At 42.4% G+C, this 22,410-nt stretch overlaps 1 protein-coding gene and 1 non-coding gene across 2 annotated transcripts; both read left to right on the top strand.

Annotated features, from left to right (window-relative positions):
* Nucleotides 1-10,700: 10,700 nt before the first annotated feature.
* LOC136519171 (small nucleolar RNA R71) lies at nucleotides 10,701-10,809 on the top strand. Its single transcript, XR_010774732.1, has one exon. It is a non-coding gene; the product is annotated as a small nucleolar RNA R71 (small nucleolar RNA).
* Nucleotides 10,810-14,587: 3,778 nt separating this feature from the next.
* On the top strand, nucleotides 14,588-16,872 carry LOC136519124 (uncharacterized). Its single transcript, XM_066512777.1, has 7 exons — nucleotides 14,588-14,733; nucleotides 14,808-15,142; nucleotides 15,263-15,372; nucleotides 15,746-15,857; nucleotides 16,000-16,110; nucleotides 16,190-16,270; nucleotides 16,393-16,872. The coding sequence occupies exons 1-7, from the start codon at nucleotides 14,634-14,636 to the stop codon at nucleotides 16,510-16,512; spliced, it is 969 nt and encodes a 322-aa protein (XP_066368874.1). The 5' UTR covers nucleotides 14,588-14,633; the 3' UTR covers nucleotides 16,513-16,872.
* The last annotated feature ends 5,538 nt before the right edge of the window (nucleotides 16,873-22,410 follow it).

Consider the following 22,410-nt stretch of genomic DNA (forward strand, 5'->3'; position numbering starts at 1 on the left):
TGCATGACCAGATTAGAGAAGATAGGGACATATGGGACACCCTCGTGGCAAGGTGGCATGCTTGAGCCAAGTCGTCATCGCTACACCTCAACCAAGGAGAGGGAAGCTCAAACTAGGAGCAGTTTGGTCCCCTATCATTTAGGACTAGGATATGGGCAGCTCGCTACCAGGAGCACTTGTGCTTGCCAACCCTCTTCAGTAAGTATGATGGGAATATCAACCCCAACCAGTGGCTCGAGGAGGGGCAGACGATGACTTCATAGTCTAGTACCTCCTATTGCACCTCTCAAGCTTAGCGAGGGCCTAGCTTGAGTAGTTGGATGTCAGGAGTATCCACAACTAGGTCAACCTCTGCTTGATCTTTGTAGGGCATTTCCAAGGTACCTATACCCAACTCAAAAACTCTTGGGATTTTCATAACAGCAGGCAAAACTCTCCATGAGTACATTTGGTGCTTCTCCAAGAAGCACAATGAGCTACCCAATGTCACTGATGCCAACGTCATCATTGCCTTCACCTATGGCACCATGTGTGAGGCGCTCGTTCCATGCACTCAGGGGCGAGGCCTCTCGAACAACATAGGAGCTATTGGACATCACCACCAAGTATGCCATGGGGGAGGAGGTCATCCTAGCCAACTTTAGTGGCAAATGCAAGACCACCACCCCCCATAGCGGAGGAGAAGGCTATGACGAAGCCAACACAGCCAGCCAGCGCCATTACAAGAAGAAGAAGAAGGGTGACAAGAAGTATCATGGGAAGGAAATGGTGGCCACAACCAAGTGAGCCATGCGGCCCTAAGCAAAGGGTAAGGGCCAGCTACCCAAACACTTCGAGAGGGCACTCGAGGAAGCTTGCCCATTTCATAGAGACTAGGTCAAGCACATCCTCAAAGACTATGAAACCATGAGAAGCTACATCAAGGGTACCCTTAGTCTAAAGGGTAAGGCCCAGAGGCGTACCTACAAGATCAACGGGGGAGCCAGTGATGGGAAGGATGAAGACACCGAGTTCCTCAATGCCAAGGAGTGCCTGATGATCTTTGATGGACCCCATGTCTATGTATCATGATGCCAACACCAGATCACCAAGCAAGAGGTGAACACCGTCGAGACCATACTTATGGCGACACGGCTACATTGGTCCGAGATGGCAATAACCTTTGATCGAGGCAATCACCCTAACCACATGCCTCACTCGGGCCATTTCCCGCTCATGGTTATCGTGATAGTGGGCAAGGTGTGCCTCACCAAGGTTCTAATGGATGGCAGAAGCACGCTCAACATCCTGTATGTAGAGATCCTCAACAAAATGAAGATTCCAAGAAATAGCCTCTGCCCGAGTGGGGCGTCCTTCTTTGGAGTTGTCCCAGGCAAGGAAGCCATGCCCCTTGCGTGTATCTGGCTCCATGTTACCTTTGGCATGCTGGACAATGACCTTTGAGGTGGTAGACTTCTTGGGCATGTACCATCATGCCCTATTCGAGTGGCCATGTTTAATGACATTCATGGTTGCTCCCAACTACACCTACCTAAAGTTGAAGATGTTGGGCCGAAAGGCAGTCATCACCATCAACGGCAACTTCTAGCAGTTCTACTACTATGAACAATGGCCATGCAAAATAATGGCCAGAACACAGAGGAGGAAGCTCCAGATAGGAAGAATATCAAGACAGAGGCGTTGATCTTCCAGTACTTCCTAAATGCAATGCATGAGTCATGTCACCTAGTGGCACTCGATGAACCGTTTAGCCAAAGATTTCCCCTCTAGTATGGCTATCGATCCTAAGTCACTCACACCCTCTATGGTGTCTTGAGTGCAAAACAAAAACCTATCATATACCTTTGCCTTGATCTTCTTGGATTTTGTTTTTCTCTTTCTTCATTTCCAAGTTGAGCTTGATCATCATCATTTCATGTCCACCTTCATCACCATGGACCTCATCTTGTTCTATCACATGGATTGGACCACCTTTACTCATTCACATACTTAGATCAAAGGTTAGTTCTAGGTTTCATCAATTATCCAAAACCAAATTAGGGCTTTCACACGCTCAACTGACTCAAGCATGGCAGAGCGCTCGAGGGATCCCTAAGCGTGTATCCATGGTTTACTTTTGCCCGACTCAAATTGACCCAAAATACCCAATGCGCGCTCGGTCCTCTATTCCTGACCAAAATTTCTCTTGCTTTGTTCATGCACCCCTAGCCACCAACCAAGCAAATGCCTACACCTAAGCGCCAAAGGGGGATCAACCCTAGCCAATGAGGTTATAGCTGAGACTTGTGAGGGTTTGGAGTTCTCAAACGTCGAAGAAAACACCAATCAGAAACACGAGAAACAGAAGAAAGGAGGCAACTCATGACTTATTTACAAAGTTAACAAAAGTTTTCTCTGTCTTTGGGGGACAATGCCCATCCACAAACAACTACTACTATTTCTCTCTTCACTGTGGGGGCTTGGGGGATGCACGGCCCACCTCTTTGGCCGTCCCCACCTGTGTCATGGCTAGCATGGAGGATCGCCTCCATGTACACCTCCACCAAGATGGCGTCATCGGCCGCCACAAGGCTCTTAACCAGTGCTCTCCTACGTGAATCCTTGCTCCACCTCATGCATGTCCACTACTTCACCAAAATAAATATAAAGTTGGGTGGTGGCCCCTTGGTGAACAGCGTCAGACCCTACAGCCCAAAGATGGTCCGGTCCCATGCACAATGCCACCGAATGATCTATCGAGTTGGGCCCAACTAACTGCTGCATATTCTGAGCTCGTTAAGTTTAATCTCGTCCAGTTCAACATCTTTGAGATCCTTAACTTAAAACTTATCCAATGGAGTCACTTAGTCTCTGAATTTGTGAGACATGATAGTGTATCACTTGTGCATATCCAAATGCTCTCAACTCAAACTTCCACCAAGTTGCATATCATGAGCAACCCCCTGGCCCTTAATAGTACGACCATAGGAAAATAAATAAAGCCCTATACACTCTTCGTCAAGTGCCTCTAAACACCAAACTTCCATATTTACAGAATTAGTTAGGGGATGTGGACAAAAAAATGAGCTAAAATTTTGCCTCTTTATTATAGATATAGATATAGATATAGATATAGATATAGATATAGATATAGATATAGATATAGATATAGATATAGATATAGATAAATACAACAAATTCTTGTTGGTTCTTCCAAAAAAAGATGAATATAAGTGAGAACAAATATATGGCCCCAACATAGAAGAGTATGCAGTGTGAAATTCTCTTGGCACCAAGAATTAGTTATTTATTGCACAAGAAACTTTTAGTTATTTATTGCACAAGAAACTTTCTATACACGTCCCAGTATTATTATCAGCACATAGTTGCCACATCAACCACATGGAGACTAGCAATGACCAAGCACAAGAACAGATCCCAAATATTACAACAATAAACATGACATATACATAAGTCACCAAAGGAAATCTTCTAAGCCTTGAACTTCTCTCTATCATGCGGAGCATTATAATCGATGTTTGGGCCCACAGGGATAATCCCATTTGGATTTATGGGCGAATAACCTCCATAGTAGCTCTTTCGAATGTGCTCCATGTTAACCGTGCTGCTAATGCCAAAAATTTGGTATATGTCCATGGTGTAATTGAACAGATTTGGATATTCCCTTACAAGCTTCTTGTTGCTTTAGAAGTAAACAAAGTAAACCTGCAGAGAAAAATTAATCAAAACTTGTAATGAAAACAAGCCAAAAGGAAATATTTGTAAATTACGAACCAAACGTTTCAAGTTCAAATGAAAACAAAAATAAATTACGATCCAACTTAAATAATAATATCAAACTCTAGGTATTGTTCATCTGCATAGAAAGTGCCCCCTTAAATTTAGTATGTTTATGTGTGATGTGTCCACCTTTATATGGTCTGACAATTTTTGTTTGCGATTATATGGTCTGACAATTGTTGCATATGGTTTTTGCCATTGCTTTAAGGCTGACACCAAATTATTCACACACTGCATCTCACTCATTTGGTGCTCTGACTCTTGTTGAGAACACCAGATGAATATTTATGCTAACAGCTACCAGCATCACAAGAAAGATGTAACGCCAAAAAAGTAGCCAGGTGAGATCAGCAACTCCGTTGAATGTTAAATCACTCTAGTAGTTGTCCCATATAACTTTTCCTTTCTCTTATTCAAGTAGGTTAAGGGAGCATGAACTACTGAAGATACATTGGGTTACACCTACAAACTGAACTCAATAAGATGTAATATCAATGCTAGATTTTACATAGTTTTTTTCTTCTATTAAGAAATCCATACCTCATCAAATCTTATAAGAGTTGTAAACAAGAGAACATCTGCCTCTGTAAGTTGATTGCCACATAGAAAGCGTTGCCTATTTAGAATATCCTCACATTTGTCCAGAGCCTCATACAGTTTGATGACAGCCTACAAATTCAGAACAAAATAAAGAACTGTTGGTCAAACATAGGAAATACCACAATGCCACCGAATGATCTGTCAAGCTAGGCCCAACTAATTGCTGCATATTCTAAGCCTGTTAAGTTTAATCTCATCCTGTTCAACATCTTTGAGATCCTTAACTTAAAACCTATCCAATGGAGTCACTTAGCCTCTGAATTTGTGAGAAATGATAGTGTATCACTTGTGCATATCCAAATGCTCTCAACTCGAACTCCCACCAAGTTGCATGTCATGGGCAACCCCCTGGCCCTTAATAGTATGACCATAGGAAAAAAATAAAGCCCTATACACTCTGTGTCAAGTGCCTCTAAACACCAAACTTGCTATTAACCCTATAGAATCTTTAGTCTTCACAAATATCCTTTGCTCATAGTACTTGCCATCAATCATTAGGGCCAAGAAAACCATGCGGTCGATAAGTGACTAACTGTTGACATTTCATTACATCACTTTTACTAGGTTGTCATCCCTAGCATTGATGCCAGAAATGCTTGTTGGTATTTATTAACATATCACTTATAATTGAGGAAAGATTATAAACATAATAAGGAATCCGCAAGCGCACAAGTAATATATCATTGCAGCATTTCACCCGGGAGTATTCTAGGTATCGTTGTTTATATTTTTACCTCAGGGAAGGACTGGCAAAAGGGAATATATTGATAACTTATACTTTTGATGTAGAAATAAACCATAACCAATCTACTAATCATAACAGGGGTACGTCAAAGGATAAGATAAATATATGATAAATGATCATTAATAAGTAATAGTTGATAGTTGAACACTCAGAGTATTCCTTTCTATGGAATTAGCATGACTAAGTAGATACAATAGAGAACCTAATTCCTAAGTCATTCTTAATTACAAGTCAAAGCATACTATGATTAGTCCAACTACACTTAATAATCATGGCTAAGATCAACTTCATATCTACACATAAGGGATATTACTAAGAAAGATCAAGAACAGAGCATGTCTTCCTTCACAACCAGATCCTACTTGTCCTATATTCAGGGAGTGGACTACAAAGGACTCAACAAGAGTGTCACACTTACGATCTACCACATGGCCCGGAATATTGGGTGCATCCGTAGGTAAACAATGTGTAAGCACCACACTTACACAATATTGACCACTCACCCCATGTACACCAGAGCAGGCGTGATACGAACCTATGCTTGAACATAAAGATAATCTAGCTATACTAAGTATATAATCAAAGTAGACGATGAACATGATAACTAGGAACATGAATAATATTAAGAATAATGTCATATCAATTGTAGCAAACACATGAAATATGAAAGATACAAGAGAAGATACAAGGGGCTACACCAAGCCACGCTCTTGACAAGATCAGGAATCCAAGCAGATGGCTTGCCTCTCTCTAGATCAAACTTAGCTAGCTATGCCCTAGAATATTGTGGAGCTCTGAGGTTCTTCTCTAATGATTAGGGTTTGAATATGATCAATGATCAATGCCTCTCTTGGGGGAGGAGGGTAGGGGCTGATATATATAGGGGGAACCATCAATCATGAGCCCTCGAACCAAACCAACTTAAAAGAATGGCGTAGATTGGATCTCAATGGCGGTGGAGGAACTAACATCAAAGGAGGAGGCTGATAGGTGGGCCCATAGGCGGGCCGGCCTACAGGTGGGGTCGGTTGGCCCCCCTGTCAGTGTCTCAGGCTTCGCTTCGGTAGTTAGCCCTCTAGTGTCTTCTGGAACCTTTAGGAGTTGGTTTTGTCACGGATAAGCATAATTAATTCTGACGTTTACGTCCACCTTGACGGTTTTCTGGATAAACCCAAACCCTACAGAAAACACAGATTCACCAAAACTCATGAAATTTGTTAGTTTAAACCCCTAAACCTATGTTGGTGATCATTTTCATGCATGTATAAAAGTTATGTTGACGGTTTATGATGGGTGTTAACTACCGTCAACAAACTCCCCCAAGCTTAAACTTTGCCCATCCCTGAGCAATGCTAAACTCAGCAATGGATTAGGAGTTTAAGATTTTTTTTAAAATATTGTAGCAACCCCTCAAAAGTACACATGCGTTCAAACAAGAATTCTCCTCCAGATTAGAATAAACTGATCTGACTTTCAAAATAACCCATATTACCTTCAACCATGGAGCTTATTAGCCTTCTCTTGGGTCTTGAGCAATTGAAAGATAGAACGATCAAGTCAAGCACTATATCTTAAGTTCTTTGCTCAACCATTATTCCAGAGTTTTTATAGATTTTCAAAATAAAATGTAAAGCTTCCATTGTATGACACTCTTAAGTCTCTCAATATATGTGGTATTTGTGGATCCTCACCAAGGCAATATTGATGTTATGCCTTTCTCTTCCTACAACTAAGGCTTATGTGGAGCTCATAGGAGTGGAAGTAGCATGAAAGCGCATACTTGGAAATACATATATTGTAAAGTCAACCCTCGGATATAAAGAGAGTTGAGTCATACAATCAAATCAAGATGTGCATGTGTGTGTTGATATATATGGTGGCTATCCTAATTCTACCTTTCTCCTTGAAAACATATCTCTCTTTTGAAACTTGAAAACATTTGCTAGAGAGCATGGGATATCTTATTCATCTCTTCCTTCTTTTTCAGGTGGGCATCTGAGTACCCATTGTTTTAGATATCTCGAACACTTGTACATTTTTTCTCAACTCTTTTTTCTTCTTCTTTCTCTTTTTTTTATGAATAACTTTTGCATAGCCCTTGCCTCTTTTCTACAATAAAAACTTTTGAGAGATTGTAACAAGAACTTAGAGCATTTATTTGGTGGATGAAAAAACTATCAAGATATACTTTTAGTGTTTTCTCCTAGTGTAGGTGTAAAACATTTTTGGGTGGATTTAAATGGAAAGCATGTTTTTACGCCTACCTCCAGTGTAGGAGTAGTGCATATGTGGGTGGTGTGTACGTGATTTTGATTTTAAGAGCATGACAAACCTCTCATAAGGATCAACAAAGCTGGACTAAACTCAATGCAAAACAAGCAGCATATATGTGGAAGTTTTCCTAGCTTGACTAAACTCAATGCAAAACAAGCAGCATATATGTGGAAGTTTTTCTAGCCTAAATAAATATGTATGGCTCTAGTAGGAATTCAAGCTTTGTCATACAGGAACTCATCATATAGAATTTTTAAGTTTTTTAAAAGATAAATCTCCAGAACTTTAGTGCCACTTGAAACAAGATAAGCAGCGGCTCAAACCTTCTCATATCATATCCATCAATTACCTAGACTTAGATCAAGCATATGCTACCCACGAGTTTCAAGTTCAGAGCAAATTATTATATCTAATTAGTCTTATCCAAAACTTGAGAGAATTCAAGGTTGAAAACTAGGTACTTAGAAGGAATTACAACAGAGCAACTATTCATCATTTCCATTTCAATAGATTACCTTCAGAGTCCTTTTTATTTATTCAGCTCTTAAAATCAAAAACTAAAGCAAACTTGACACACCTTTTATTTTGTTTTCTATTTTCTAAATCACACATTACTAATATATCTATATTAAATTCGAAGAATTTTTTTATTTTGTTCTTAGTTATGCATCTTTTTTTAACTAGCAAATATAAAACACACTCTAAAATATAATAGAAAAGAAATACTTAGCTAAATACATGGGGATTCCCTTCCCTAAGCTAGTTGTTGTCGTGGTTGAACATTTGCGTTGAGTGATTGGCACTCATCTTTGTGTTTTGCCAGCATATGCTCTTCTCATCCAACAGGAAGTTGGGCTCCCTTGTGCAGCGGGTGTAGTAGCGGTTCGAGAAAATGCACTTCAGGTGGAGTGAGATGAAGATAGCTAGGTGGACTTGCTCTTGATCTTGTGTATCATCCTGCATAATACCAACAAGAACACCAAAACTCATGGAACGGATTAGGATAAAGGAGTTAGCGGTCAGCCATTCAGGGGGTAGTTGTTCTTGTTTTTGAGGTTTTTAGAAATATTTCTTTTCGGCAAAATTTTAGTAGGATGCCTAATCTTTATTTTTGGATTTTCTTATATATCCTTCGCAAGAAATAATTTATGATGTAGTAAAAATATAACTAGATGTATGCATGATTTTTTTATTATTTTTTATGCCACCACGGTAAATATTCTTACAGGTTTTTACACACTGTAAAATTATTCACATGGGGCTTTATGATTTTATAATGATGCAATAAATCTTTTGTTTTGTTTTCTAAATGCAATGCAAATGCAGAAAGGTAAATATGCTAAAGTGAAAACAATTCATGCAATGCGAAAAAGTAAATATTGATAACTACCGATTTTATCTCTCGATGAGGGTTCGGTGTTTTGAGTCTTCCAAATAGGACTTTCTCTAGTCTTATTTATTCTTCAGGTGCATCTGTCAGTCCCAGGGAAGGAGACCTTGATGGTTGCACCTTTTGTAATGTTGACTCTGATGATGATGTCACATTCTCCTTCCAAACATGCTTAGATTGTGGACTTGATTTGGCCGTATTAGGTTCGTCTTTCACAGCTTCTTCTTCTTCATTCTTTGGGAGTTGATTCCTCCGGCGTTCACATCTTTTCTTGGAATGGGTTTTCTTCGGCTGTTCATAAGCTGTATAACTATTGAAATAACATTGTACCTTTTGTCCTGGGAATTGGAAGTGGACATGTCCAGATCCGACGTAGATGATTGTGTTGGTGGTGTTGAGGAATGGTCTTTCAAGGATGATAGGTACATCTATTTCTTTTTCTCCCATATCAAGAATCATGAAGTCAGCAGGGACATAGTTACCTTGTATTTTGACCATGATGTCTTTTGCTATTCCCTCCAAAAATCGAATTGTTTGGTCTGCCAGCTGTAATTGCATATATGTAGAAAACAAAGGTTCATTACCAAACAGATACTCATATGTTACCTTGGACATTATGTTGATGCCCGATCCACTATCGCAGAAGGTGTTTTGGAAGATTCTTTATACAATTGTACACTCAATCGTCGGTACGCCAGGGTCTTCCTTCTTGGTAAGGAATGGTGAAGCGAGGAGGTTAATCAAACTCTGATCGTAGTGTGTTGATCATGTTGACTGATTCTTCTCTTGGTTGACTGGCCCTGTTCTTCCTTCTTCTTCGGTTGCTTCTCTTCTTGCTTACTGTTGTGTCCTCGGGTAGGTATGGCATTTGTGGATGACTAAGAGATTGCAAAATTCAATTCTTAAAAGTAAATTTCTCCTTTCTATCCTTTGATTGTGAAATGGATCATGGCACTATTTGCGTAGATGATGGCTTTTGCGGTGCTCAGGAAAGGTCAGCCCAAGATAATGGGTGCCCTTACATCTCCACCTATCTCTAAAACCACAAAGTCTATGGGTACGTACGAGCTTCCAATTCATACATAGATGTCTTCAAGAATTCCCTTGGGGTAGCAGAGTGATTGATCTATAAGCTGCAAATGCATGTTTGTGTATAACAAGTGTCTCCATTAATTTTATCATAAATTACCTTTGGCATGATGTTGACACTTGCTCCAAAGTCACAAATAGTTTCTTGGAATATGTGAGGTCAAATGGCTATGGGGATGATGGGTCTTCCTGGATCACCTTTCTTGATGGGTAAGGAATGGTCCTCCCATCCTTCAGCTGATGGTTGTATGCAGTAGTACCCTACATTGTGAATATCAACAAGATTCATAGTTTTGGGTTCTTCCGGTTGTCCCGGAATCTTACCTTTGTCTGTTGAAGGAACAGCAGCCGCCAGCTGAGCTTGGTAATTACCTTGGTAGTTTGGCCTTTGTTGCTGATTCCATCCTTGATTCTATTGAGGACGATAGTTGTTGTTGATGATGAAGTTCACATCCTCATGGATTTTAGGACAGTTGTTCCCTGAATGCCTAGTGTTTTCACACTCTTCACATGTCATGCGAGAATCATGAATGTGCATGACTTCTTGCTTCTCATTTGGCTCGATCTTTAAGCTTCTTCATCAGTAGATCCATCTTGGCAGACAGCATATCTACCTCCTTGAGTCGATGTATTTCTCCACCTCCCTTATGGGTTTGAGAACATTGTTCATTCCAGCCTTGGTTGGAGGCCATCTTCTCTACGAGAGTTGTTGCCCCTGCGATTGTGAGTGATAAAAATGATCATCCAGCAGTAGCACCCATATTCTCACGAGTGTTGTCAGTCAACCCATGGTAGAAAGTCTACATGAGTAGCCAATTCTCCATCCCATGATGAGGACATTCTGATATGTAATCTTGAAAGCGTTCCCATGCCTCAGGGACAAATTCATCGTGTTGCTGCTGAAAACTCAAAATTCTTGCACGTAGAGCATTAGTCTTGACTATGGGAAAGAAGTTTGCTAGGAAGACACTAGAGTAGTTTTCTCATGTGGTATTTCTATCTTTGTTGGCGTAGAACCATTGCTTCGCCTTCCCCAAAAGTCAGAATGGAAAAAGGCAGAGTAATATGGCATCGCTAGTAACTCCTTTGATTATAAAGTGTTATAAATCTCTAGGAAGTGTTGGAGATGAGCACTCGCATCTTCATGTGCCTTTTCACAAAATTGGCTAGCTTGCACCATGTTGATGAGAGCTGGCTTGAGCTCAAAAGCAGTGTCTCCAATGTTGTTCGCCGGTCTAGTTCGGATGTTGGCCGTAGTTGGAGCTAGGAATTCACATAGTGTCTTATCAGCCATGGCTTCAAAAACTGGTGTTAAGCTTCACCTTGTCTAGTTGTTTTCCGATTCTAGAGCTAGAACTTTCTTGAGTTTAGCTCTAGTCCTCCTGATTAGTGCTTCTGGATCTTCAACATAGTTTATCGGAAGGTCAAAACTGGTCATACATTACCCTGCATAAAATATAAAAGTAGACAGAGCAAGGGTAAGCTATTTGAGTAGGGGTAAATGATTTTCTCGATCACATCAATAAGTAAAAGTTTATCAATATTCCTTTTGATTGCCTAGCTACCTTCCCCGGCAACGGCACCAGAAATGTTGTTGACATTTCTTAACATCACTTTTACTAGGTTGTCATCCCTAGCAATGATGCCAGAAATGCTTGTTGGTATTTATTAACATGTCACATATAATTGAGGAAAGATTATATACATAATAAGGAATTCGCAAGCACGCAGATAATATACCATTGTAGCATTTCACCTGGGAGTATTCCAGGTATCGTTATTTATATTTTTACCACAGGGAAGGACGGGCAAAAGGGAATATATTGATAACTTATACTTTTGATTGAGAAATAAACCATAACCAACCTACTACTCATAACAGGGGTAAGTCAAAGGATAAGATAAATATATGATAAATGGTCATTGATAAGTAATAGTTGATAGTTGAACACTCAGAGTACTCCTTTCTATGGCATTAGCATGACTAAGTAGATACAATAGAGAAACTAATTCCTAAGTCATTCTTAATTACAAGTCAAAGCATACTATGATTAGTGCAATTACACTTAATAATCATGGCTAAGATCAACTTCATATCAACACATAAGGGATATTACTAAGGAAAATCAAGAACAGAGCATGTCTTCCTTCGTAACCAGATCCTACTTGTCCTATATTCGGGGAGTAGACTACAGAGGACTCAACGAGAGTGTCACACTTACGATCTACCACATGGCCCAGAATATTGGGTGCATCCGTAGGTAAACAACGTGTAAGCACCACACTTACACAATATTGACCACTCACCCCGTGTACACCAGAGCAGGCATGATACGAACCTATGCTTGAACATAAAGATAATCTAGCTACACTAAGTATATAATCAAAGTAGATGATGAACATGATAACTAGGAACATGAATAATATTAAGAACAATGTCATATCAATTGTAGCAAACACACGAAATATAAAAGATACTAGAGAGGATACAAGGGGCTATACCAAGCCACGCACTTGATAAGATCAGGAATCCAAGCAGATGACTTGCCTCTCTCTAGATCTAACTTAGCTAGCTATGCCCCAGAATATTGTGGAGCTATGAGGTTCTTCTCTAATGATTAGGGTTTGAATATGATCAATGATCAATGCCTCCCTCGGGGGTGGAGGGTAGGGGCTGATATATATAGGGGGGAACCATCAATCCTGAGCCCTCAGATCAAACCGACTTAAAAGAACGCCGTAGATTAAATCTCAATGACGGTGGAGGAACCGACGTCGAAGGAGGATGCTGATAGGTGGGCCCACAGGCCGGCCAACCTATAGCTAGGGCCGGTCGGCCCCCCATGTCAGTGTCTCGGGGTCCGCTTCGGTGGTTAGCCCTCTGGTGTCTTCTAGAACCTTCAGGAGTTGGTTTCATCGCGGATAAGCGTAATTAATTCTGATGTTTAGGTCCACCTTGACGGTTTTCTGGATAAAACCCTGCAGAAAACACAGATTCACCAAAACCCGTGGAATTTGTTAGTTTAAACCCCTAAACCTATGTTGGTGATCATTTTCATGCATTTATAAAAGTTATATTGATGTTTTATGATGGGTGTTAACTACCGTCAACACTAACTAATGTGAATATAATGCCTACAAAACACATTTTAGTCACAAGCATTTAATCATCAAAACCCCAAACCTGAAATTGGGGCCTAGATGCATTCACCCGACTAGCAGAGGGAAGGTAGCCATGGGCCAAATTACACCATGACTGCTAGACCCGGTACGGCAGGAGATAATCTGGATTCTGTTAGGATAACGACTTGTAATGCACAACAATATGATCACATTGAATTAGGATCATGCCCTAGTCCCCATAAATGTGAATAGGGGTTCGATGGAAGGACACATGCATGATTGCATCAAGGCAGCTAGCTCAGTTTCCGTGATTGATGAACAACAGGATATGTGGCTAAATTTGTTTTGTAGGGTTAATGAGAAACAGTTAGTCACATTGAGTCCACTTGGTTATATTGCCTCCCGGTGATTGGATGTGACGTATGGCGCAACGATATTCATGAAGGCTAAGGACACGATAATGTCTAAGTGCGGACTTGGTGTTGGGAACATTTAGACTTAGTGTTGGGGTTTTTGTTTTATCTTTGGCCTTACTACTAAGGCAGGTCAAGATTAGTAGTTTTATCAAAATTGGAGTCCAAAGCACTTTGATGCACACATGAGAGTTACTCTAAGCAAAGTTTGTCAACAGCGGCTACGATAGATAGAGGATAAGTCAAGGATCTCAAAAGAAGTTGACTGGATGAGATTAGGCTTGAAACAGAGATTGAATATAAGATTTTAGGGCATAGAATCAGTTGACTAAGACCACCGGATTGTCTGGTGATGTTGTGGCATACTCAGTCTTAAGCAACGTTGCCCACCAGAAGATACATGAAGGGTTCTGTGTGGACCAGTACATAATTCGGTGATACTATGCAAGGATCATTTCTTCTTGGGCACGCTTGTTGGAGTGTACAGTATGATCTGGTGGTACCTTAGTGGGCTTGGCGGATCATTCAGTGGTACTGTGAAACAACCAATTCAATTTGAATGTGCTTAGCGATTTGTATCGAATAACCCGATGTGTACCTTAGTTGTTGTAGTGTACCATTTAGTGGGGAATATTCGTGAGTATTTTGTAGTCATAGTTAGAAAAACAATAAAAGTAGGGTGACCGAATGATCCAGGGCCCCTCAGTGAGGCTTTGTGAAGAGAGATTGAGGGCAATTCAAGTAAAAAGGAGTGTGTGAGTTACTTGGTGTGCATCTTTGTGCTCTTAGCTCAAAGGTTTGATCAAGTGAAGATCGAAGACTTTCTACTCTTGGAATATATCAGCTCCTAGATGGCTTGGTGAGGGACTAGATGACCTTCCTGGTGGAGTTGATGGATGGAAGGCTAGCTCCTAGAGGTGTGCTTGGTTTGGGACCCGCGAACCTAGAGTGGATAATAGGTACTCCCAGTGGATCTTGAGCCTTGATGACTAGCTTGGACTAGAGTGGATATTCAACTCTTAATGATGCTCTAGCTTGGACTAGGGGTAGTTGCAACTACGACTCCTGGGAAATACAGTTATCTCTTGTCCAACTCTTTCTTTCCGGTAGCATTACTTTCCTTGCTTTTTTGTTGCAGTAGATTGTTTTGAATGTGTGATAGATGGTCTGTCTGTAACTGAAACTCTGAAACCATTTCAGGTCTTCTGAGGTAGCCGAAATGGGGTCACCTGAGGGACCTGCACAAGGCCATCAAGCAAGCCGAGCCGGCGCTCGTCTCCGGCGACCCCACCATCCAGTCCATCGGGAACTACGAGAAGGTCGGCCAAATTCTGTCAAAAATATGTGTACCGAGACTTTCAGAGTTGCTCATGGAATGGAGCTGTGTTTTCAGGCGTACGTGTTAAAGTCGAGCAGCGGCGCCTGCGCGGCGTTCCTATCCAACTACCACACCAACGCGGCGGCGCGGGTGGTGTTCAACGGGCGGCGCTACGACCTCCCGGCCCGGTCCATCAGCGTGCTGCCGGACTGCAAGACCGCCGTGTTCAACACGGCGACGGTGAGCGAGCCGTCGGCGCCGGCGAGGATGAGCCCCGTGGGCGGCTTCTCGTGGCAGTCGTACAGCGAGGCCACCAACTCGCTGGACGACCGCGCCTTCACCAAGGACGGCCTGGTGGAGCAGCTCAGTATGACGTGGGACAAGTCAGACTACCTGTGGTACACCACCTAGTGAGTGATGGCATGGCATCCCTGAAACTTCATTTCCTCCTCCACTTCTCTCTGTCTCTGATGAGCACAGCAGTTATATGGTCGATCTCTGCGTGCTGACCTCTGGATGTTTCAATGCAGCGTAAACATCAACTCCAACGAGCAGTTCTTGAAGTCCGGACAGCGGCCGCAGCTGACCATCTACTCCGCCGGCCACGCCCTGCAGGTGTTCGTCAACGGCCAGTCCTACGGTACCGTCTGTCTGAATCTTGTTCTTTTTTTTAAAGCCTCTTATGTTGTAGTATCTGTTCAAGCACACACATGGAAGCATCCACGCACACCACACTTACACCACACGTGCACAACCAGACCTACAACTACACAGAATGGAAGACTGCGTCTTTCTGAAGATCACCGAAACCATCGTAGCTTCGTAGGCGACAGAAACGTCGCAATCCCTTTATGGCACCACGCGAGACGAGGCTGCAGATTTTATTCTGAGAGCTAGTCCCGGTGAGAGACGCAGGTCCCTACGCCGGCTGCGTGGCCACTGCAACCCACACCAATATTGCATCGCCCAGTTTATTTACTGATGAAACATTTCTTGGTGCTCTTCAATTGTAGGCACCGTGTATGGCGGCTACGACAGCCCGAAGCTAACATACAGCGGGTACGTGAGAAGATGTGGCAGGGGAGCAACAAGATCTCCATCCTCAACGCAGCAGTCGGCCTCCCTGTAAGCTCACCGCACCGGAAATTCAGAATCATCTATCATCTCGTCATTACACTCTTCTAGAATTCCAGAGCTCTCACTGCCTGTAATAAGCCTGAAACTTAACATGTATATGTACAACCTCTTGTGGTTGGTGACCCTGCAGAACCAGGGCACCCACTACGAGGCGTGGAACGTCGGCGTGCTCGGTCCGGTGACGCTGTCCGGCCTGAACGAGGGGAAGAGGGACCTCAGCAACCAGAAATGGACCTACCAGGTACCTGCTGCTCATTTGCTCTGTTATTATGAAGTCTGAACCTAGACAGACACACTGATTGATCTCGTGGCGCACGCAGATCGGCGTGCACTCCGTCACCGGGAGCTCGTCCGTCGAGTGGGGCAGCGCGGCAGGGAAGCAACCCTTGACATGGCACAAGGTCAGTGTCCTAGTCCTACAGATAGATAGTAACATGATCTGTGCATTACCCAAGCTAGTAACAAGGCTACCGTACGTTCCATTTCTGAAACCACGCGTGTGTGTGACTGTGATCGTCTTCAGGCCTACTTCAACGCGCCGGTGGCCCTGGACATGGGCAGCATGGGCAAGGGCCAGGCGTGGGTGAACGGCCACCACATCGGCCGGTACTGGTCGTACAAGGCCTCCGGCAGCAAAACATGAACGAGGAGCAAAACAATGTTGATTGGTGAAACAGTTGAAGCGAAACCTAGGGATATAAGATCAGTAGGCAACTGCCCGGTGCTCGCTCCCAGTGCCACTGAGCTCTCTTGCATGCGTTGCGCGGCGCATGGACTGGTACTCCTGACAGGGAAGCCAGCAGACTGCAGTTAGAACACACAAGTTGTTTAGTACGGAGTAGTATTTGGCTGGCTCTGGCTAGATTGAGGAGTTGGTGACCAATTCCTATCTTCACCCAACCACCATGCATGGCATGTACGTATTACACATGTCGACTCGCAGTTGCAGCTTGCATTGCATCCATGATCCATGTACTTGCATTTGCATAACGGCCTTGCGATTAGGATGATACATGGCGGTGGCCGGTGGGTCGACCAAACGTCCCGTCAGGCAAGGCAACCGATTTTGCATGCGGTGCCGATGGCCCGTCCACGCCAATAATTCTGGCGGTTGGCAGTTGGCACTGCACGCGAGAAAAAGGGTTGTTCGTGCCATCGTGCGCCTTCTTTTTAGTCCTGGCTGAGTGGCTGATATATATCTATAGGACAGTCGTAGTTGATGTCTGCGTCAGGTCAGGAATTCCTTCGTTCCAAAAATATAAACTATACTATTTTTATGTCAGATTTCATTATATTTAACTTTATTTGCAACCGTGTTTGTAAAAAGAATTCATAAACATCTGCTATATATCAAATTAGATTTATTAAATCCATCATGGAATATTTTTCTTGATACCACATTTATTTGGTATTTTCTATAAAACTGTTAAAAGGGCTAAAGAAATTTGACGTAGAACAAGACTAGAGTGAGTTCAATCCTTCAATTTTGGTTACCCATATAGGAGGAGAAAAAAAAGAAGAATGGATGAAGTGGAAGGGGCGCAAACGCGACACGTGAGCTCAACGCCCTCGGGACTAAGTGAGTACGGTCCTTGAAAAGTGAGAAGAATGGAGGATGCGGAAGGGATGCAAACATGACACGTACGCCCAATGCCCTCAAAGAGTGCCAGGAGGAAGTAGTGACTTCAAATTAATAGTTAATAGTCAAAGTTAGAAATGTTTGACTTAAAACAAAACTATTGCAACGTCTAAAAAGAACAGAGAGAGAGAGTAGTGGTAAAATTAAATCTTGCCGAGCTACGCCATAAATGGCCATGCTAAATCTTGTCTATTTATTAGGTGGCTTTATTTGGACACCAGAAAATCTGTCTCAAGAAAATTTGTCTCAAGTGGCTTCTGGTATGGGAAAGTGCGGGCGTGCCGGTATACCAAAGTACACAAAATAAAAAAAAGAAAAGAAACACGTATTTTATTAATCAACCATAAGTTAACAAATACAAGTTCCTATTATGCTCTCTATAGCCTGTTGGTGGCAATCTAGCTTGGGCGATCGTGGTCTTCATGGTTTTTGGGGCCTCGGAAGACTCCCGATTAATTACCTCCATGAGCTAGCTCACAGCGTACCTCCGACTCTGCTGTTGTGGTCGTTGTCGCTTCACGTCTCCATGCATATGTGTTGGTGTAGATGTTGATGGCGTCGGCGTAAGGGCCTCGTCAATCCATGAGCCGGTACAACATAGCTAGAATATCAGCCATGCCCACCTGCGTCGTTCGCCTCGTCGGTGTCGGACGACACGTGGTGTCGTGGTGGTCGCGCTTGCATCGTTGGTGTAGCTTGGATCGCTTCGGACTTCTTCGGCAGCAGCATCGTGGTACGCCGTGGAACTTGATCACATGGAGTTTGATGAAGTGGTTGATGATGAAGACCGGACGTCGGAGCCCCGCGCACATGGCTTCTCCTTCCCTTGGCATCTTGCTTGTACGTAGATGTTCCTGTCCTGGCGGCCGCGTTCGCGTCTCGGCCTCCGGCTCCACAGCATCTGGCTGCCGTGTCATTCTCTTCTCGGCCGGTGTCGTGACAACTGGGCAACGTGTATGCTGCTGTGCAAAGCGAGATCTGAAGAAATAATGACGAGGCTCGTTCGTTTCGCTGAAAAAACAAGCTAAAATATTGTTCCGGTTAATTTATTGTGAGAAAAAAATACTATTTTAGCTAAAAAAACTAAAAAATATAGATTATAAGACAAGCGAATAGAGCCTATATTAGTTTCTTACCCATTATAAGACAAAAACCTATATTAGTTTCTTACCCATGGAGGAGGTGAGCGCCATCTCAAGTCTAGCTGCGCTCTTCCTCTTCTGGGTGCAGATGCCGATTTTTTATTAGCCTCTCCGTAGGGTCCCGAGGCTGGCTAGGGCGTCGGGCCTGTTGGGTCGCACGCACGCGCCGCCTGGAATTTAGCGAGCGCGACATAGGCCCCGTTTAGTTCCAACCCAAAAACCAAAAATTTTCAAGATTCCCTGTCACATCGAATCTTGCGGCACATGCATGGAGTATTAAATGTAGACGAAAAAAAAAAACCAATTGCACAGTTCATCGAGAAATTGCGAGACGAATCTTTTAAGCCTAAATAGTCCATAATTGGACAATTTTTGCCAAATAACAACGAAAGTGCTACAGTAGCCAAAAGCCAAAAATTTTCGGAACTAAACACGCCCATACCTGGAGCCGCCTCCTTCGTTCGTACGCAAGGTGAAGCACGTACTTATCCACGTGCCGCAATTATCACTCGCGATCATGTTGATAGAGGCCTTCTTTAGTTCCAAAAAGTTTTTCCAAAAAGTGTTACAGTAGCCATTACATTGAATCTTGCGATACGTGCATGGAGCATTAAATATAAACAAAAAAAAACTAATTGCACAGTTTGGTTAGAAATCGCGAGACGAACGTTTTGAGCCTAATTAGTCCATGATTGAATACTAATTGCCAAATAAAAATGAAAGTGCTACCGTGTCCAAATTTCCAACGACTAAACAAGGCCAGAGTTTCATTCCACCACGTGAAACAAATCGAAAATACATACATGTATTTGACTCAACAGCTTGCGGCCGGTAGGCGGTAGACATGCACTGCCTGGCAGGGGCGGGCCCACTTGTATTTCAAGTGTATGCAACTGAATACCCATTATTTTTGCAAAAAAAAATTATATATATAGCGTATCTATGTATATGCATCAAAAAATAAAAAGCAATTCAATCCAATTGGCCCAGGTCAGCCAAGGCCAACTCCCTGTGTCCATCCCCGCGCTGGGCCGCTGGCCAAACGGCCCAATTGGCACAGTCGGCCGACTCCCCTAGTCCCCCTCATCTCCTGTTCTCCTGAGGCGCTCGTTCCTCATTCGTTATGTCCTCCTGACGCTCTGTTGTTCCTCATCCGCAAGACCACAACCCTAACGACAGGCGGCGGCGCCCTTGACGTAGGACCACCACGCACGGCGGCCTGCGCGCGTAGCCGGCAGTGCCACAAGGCCACAACAGCGGGCGGCGGCCGCCAGCGGCGGCGGGGGCGGCGGCGGAGCAGTGAGGACGGGAGCAGGGTAGCAGGCGAGCAAGGACAGGACAGCAAGCCGGAGGCCCGGAGCACTCTGTAAAATTGGTGAGCCGTGAGCATTTTTTATGGTCTGTAAAATTAGAAAATGGGTAATTGGGATTGCAATTTGCCAATGCTTGTGAATTTATAAAATTGTTTATAAACTTCTCGAATTGGTGCTTGTTCTCCTTGTTGCACTGCTGGTGTTGAGAGGATCTTTTCTATAATGAATTTGATAAAGAACAAGAGAAGAAGCAAGATGGGGCAGAAATATTTGAATGGTTGCTTGGTCACATTGATTGAAAGGGAATTCTTCATGCAAGCTAAGGATGAGGACATCATCACTCGTTTTCAAAGCATTAAGGATCGGAAAGTTGTCCAATAGCTTGTAAGTTGAAAGCTTGTTACCATTTTGCTATTTTATCCTCTATTTATTTCACATGTTGCCACTTTGATATGTTGATCATTAGTAGCTGGACAATTTCAAGTTGTGATCAATTTTATTAATCAACGATGCTACCACTTAATTAATTCTGTGTTATAAAACTATAATTTAGGCTGTCAAATTTTTTTTCTTACCATTTAGAAATTTGAATACCCATGGTCCAAATCCTGCGCCAGCCTCTGCTGCCTGGTAATCCACGTATTTGATGACCGTATATATCCGAGAGTTCTAGAATATTCAGACCACGTACCAAGTCGCGCCACGCCGTGCCGACCCAGTTGGTGTACAATTATACAGAGAATACATGGTACAAACGGGCGTACATACGAGCTCTACAGCCGGCTCTGGACGTACACAGGTGCACGTATATGACTGCACCTGTTAGCTTTCTCCTATTTGCACGTCGCGGGCATACCTACGTGCATGGATGGACATGTAGCACATAGAAGCCCACGCAATTGTTACTAGCTTCTTTCCTTGCATGTACGTGACACAAGCATATGTATCTCCGTATGTATTTTCCTTTTTTATATGCTCAGTGGTACACACAAATACAGGTGTACACGTGGATTTTAATTTGACAAAAATCCATCAAACAGGGTTAAGGCCAAACTATGAGTAATTCTTACTGCTCTCTTATTAGTCCTGAAATCTAATTTATCTCATGAATTCTAGGATGGATTATGGGGTAACGCAAATGACGCAGGTAGCCCTCCCTTAATTATATAGATATGTGCTTAGAGCAAGTACAACAATTGATTTATAGCCAAACTAATCAATATTTTTGTTGATGTAGAAGAGAGAAGAAAGGAGAGAAGATAACTTGGCTCTCATGCAAGCAACAAGCTAAGCATGAGAGACTATGCAATGGTGGACCCAGAACCCATAGAATTATATGTGAGGAGGAATAGGACAGAGAATAGGAGAAATGGTGCCACATAATAATAAAAAAATTATAGATAAATAGAAGACAACTATTATATAGCTTAGCTAACTTGACTTACAACCAAGCACTTGACTCTATTATTGACCTTGCTCTTACCATTTTTTGAGTCCAGTGGTTGACATCAATGTATATCTATGTGCATTGCAAAAGCTATGTACTTAGAAAAGCCAAAACAAATTATAATTAAATGTGCAATACCTTATATTTTAGGACGGACAATGTAGTATGCTAAATCCTACCTATTTAGGTTATTTTGGTGGATTAGACCACAAATAACTCATAGATTTCAAATATATAAATGTTCCCTTAGACCAGTTTCAGTAGAGAGTTTCACGACGTTGTTTCCAAGAATGCCATGTCATGTAGAATGAAATGAAACATGGATGAAACACCCACTCTCAATGGAGAGTTTCAATCTATAGTTTTATAGACATTTAATTGCATGACTCAGAGCTGGTAATCGTGCCAAGAGAGTTTCATCCCCATAAAACTCACTTTCTCTCTCTCTTCTTAAAAACATTGCCACATCATTAAAAGTGCTTATGTGGCAGCTTATTAATTATAAATGAAACTCCCACTGAAACTGGCCTTTAACATACTACTACAAATGTCATTCCTGCTCTAAAACCACGCCATTGCTTGGCGCAAGTGAGAGCAACATAAACCCCATTTATTCAGCTGTGTCATGGTGGCACTATCGACTATTGTGATGGCTGGTTGCTAAGATCAGTTTTATTAGAGGTTTTATGCCTTAGTGTTTAAGATTTTTAAGTTTTACAAATAATATAGACTGATTACATCTCTCGTGAAAACTCATTTTACTCCTAAAAAACTTTGATTATTTTTTCTTCATTAATATTGTAACGTACCAGCATATTTACTATCCCATACATTTTAAGTAATAAATTGTTTTGGCTTCTCTAGTAGTCCCTCCGTCCTAGTTTACTAAACGTTCTAGCAGTGCATTTATGTGACTACATTCACTGCATGTCCCATGTATCAGGGCAGAGCCGACGTCAAGGTTTAGGGAGTCTTCCTTGTATGTGGTTGACAGCTACAA

The sequence above is a fragment of the Miscanthus floridulus genome, chromosome 17 (assembly GCF_019320115.1).
Source record: "Miscanthus floridulus cultivar M001 chromosome 17, ASM1932011v1, whole genome shotgun sequence".
NCBI classification, from domain to species: domain Eukaryota; kingdom Viridiplantae; phylum Streptophyta; class Magnoliopsida; order Poales; family Poaceae; genus Miscanthus; species Miscanthus floridulus.

Excerpts from the sequence above, each read along its gene's own strand:
- LOC136519124 (XM_066512777.1), top strand. The coding sequence starts at position 14,634 with ATGGGGTCACCTGAGGGACCTGCACAAGGCCATCAAGCAAGCCGAGCC. Across the intron at positions 15,143-15,262 it reads TACCTGTGGTACACCACCTA|CGTAAACATCAACTCCAACG; the intron begins GTGAGTGATGGC and ends GTTTCAATGCAG. Across the intron at positions 16,111-16,189 it reads ACCAGAAATGGACCTACCAG|ATCGGCGTGCACTCCGTCAC; the intron begins GTACCTGCTGCT and ends TGGCGCACGCAG.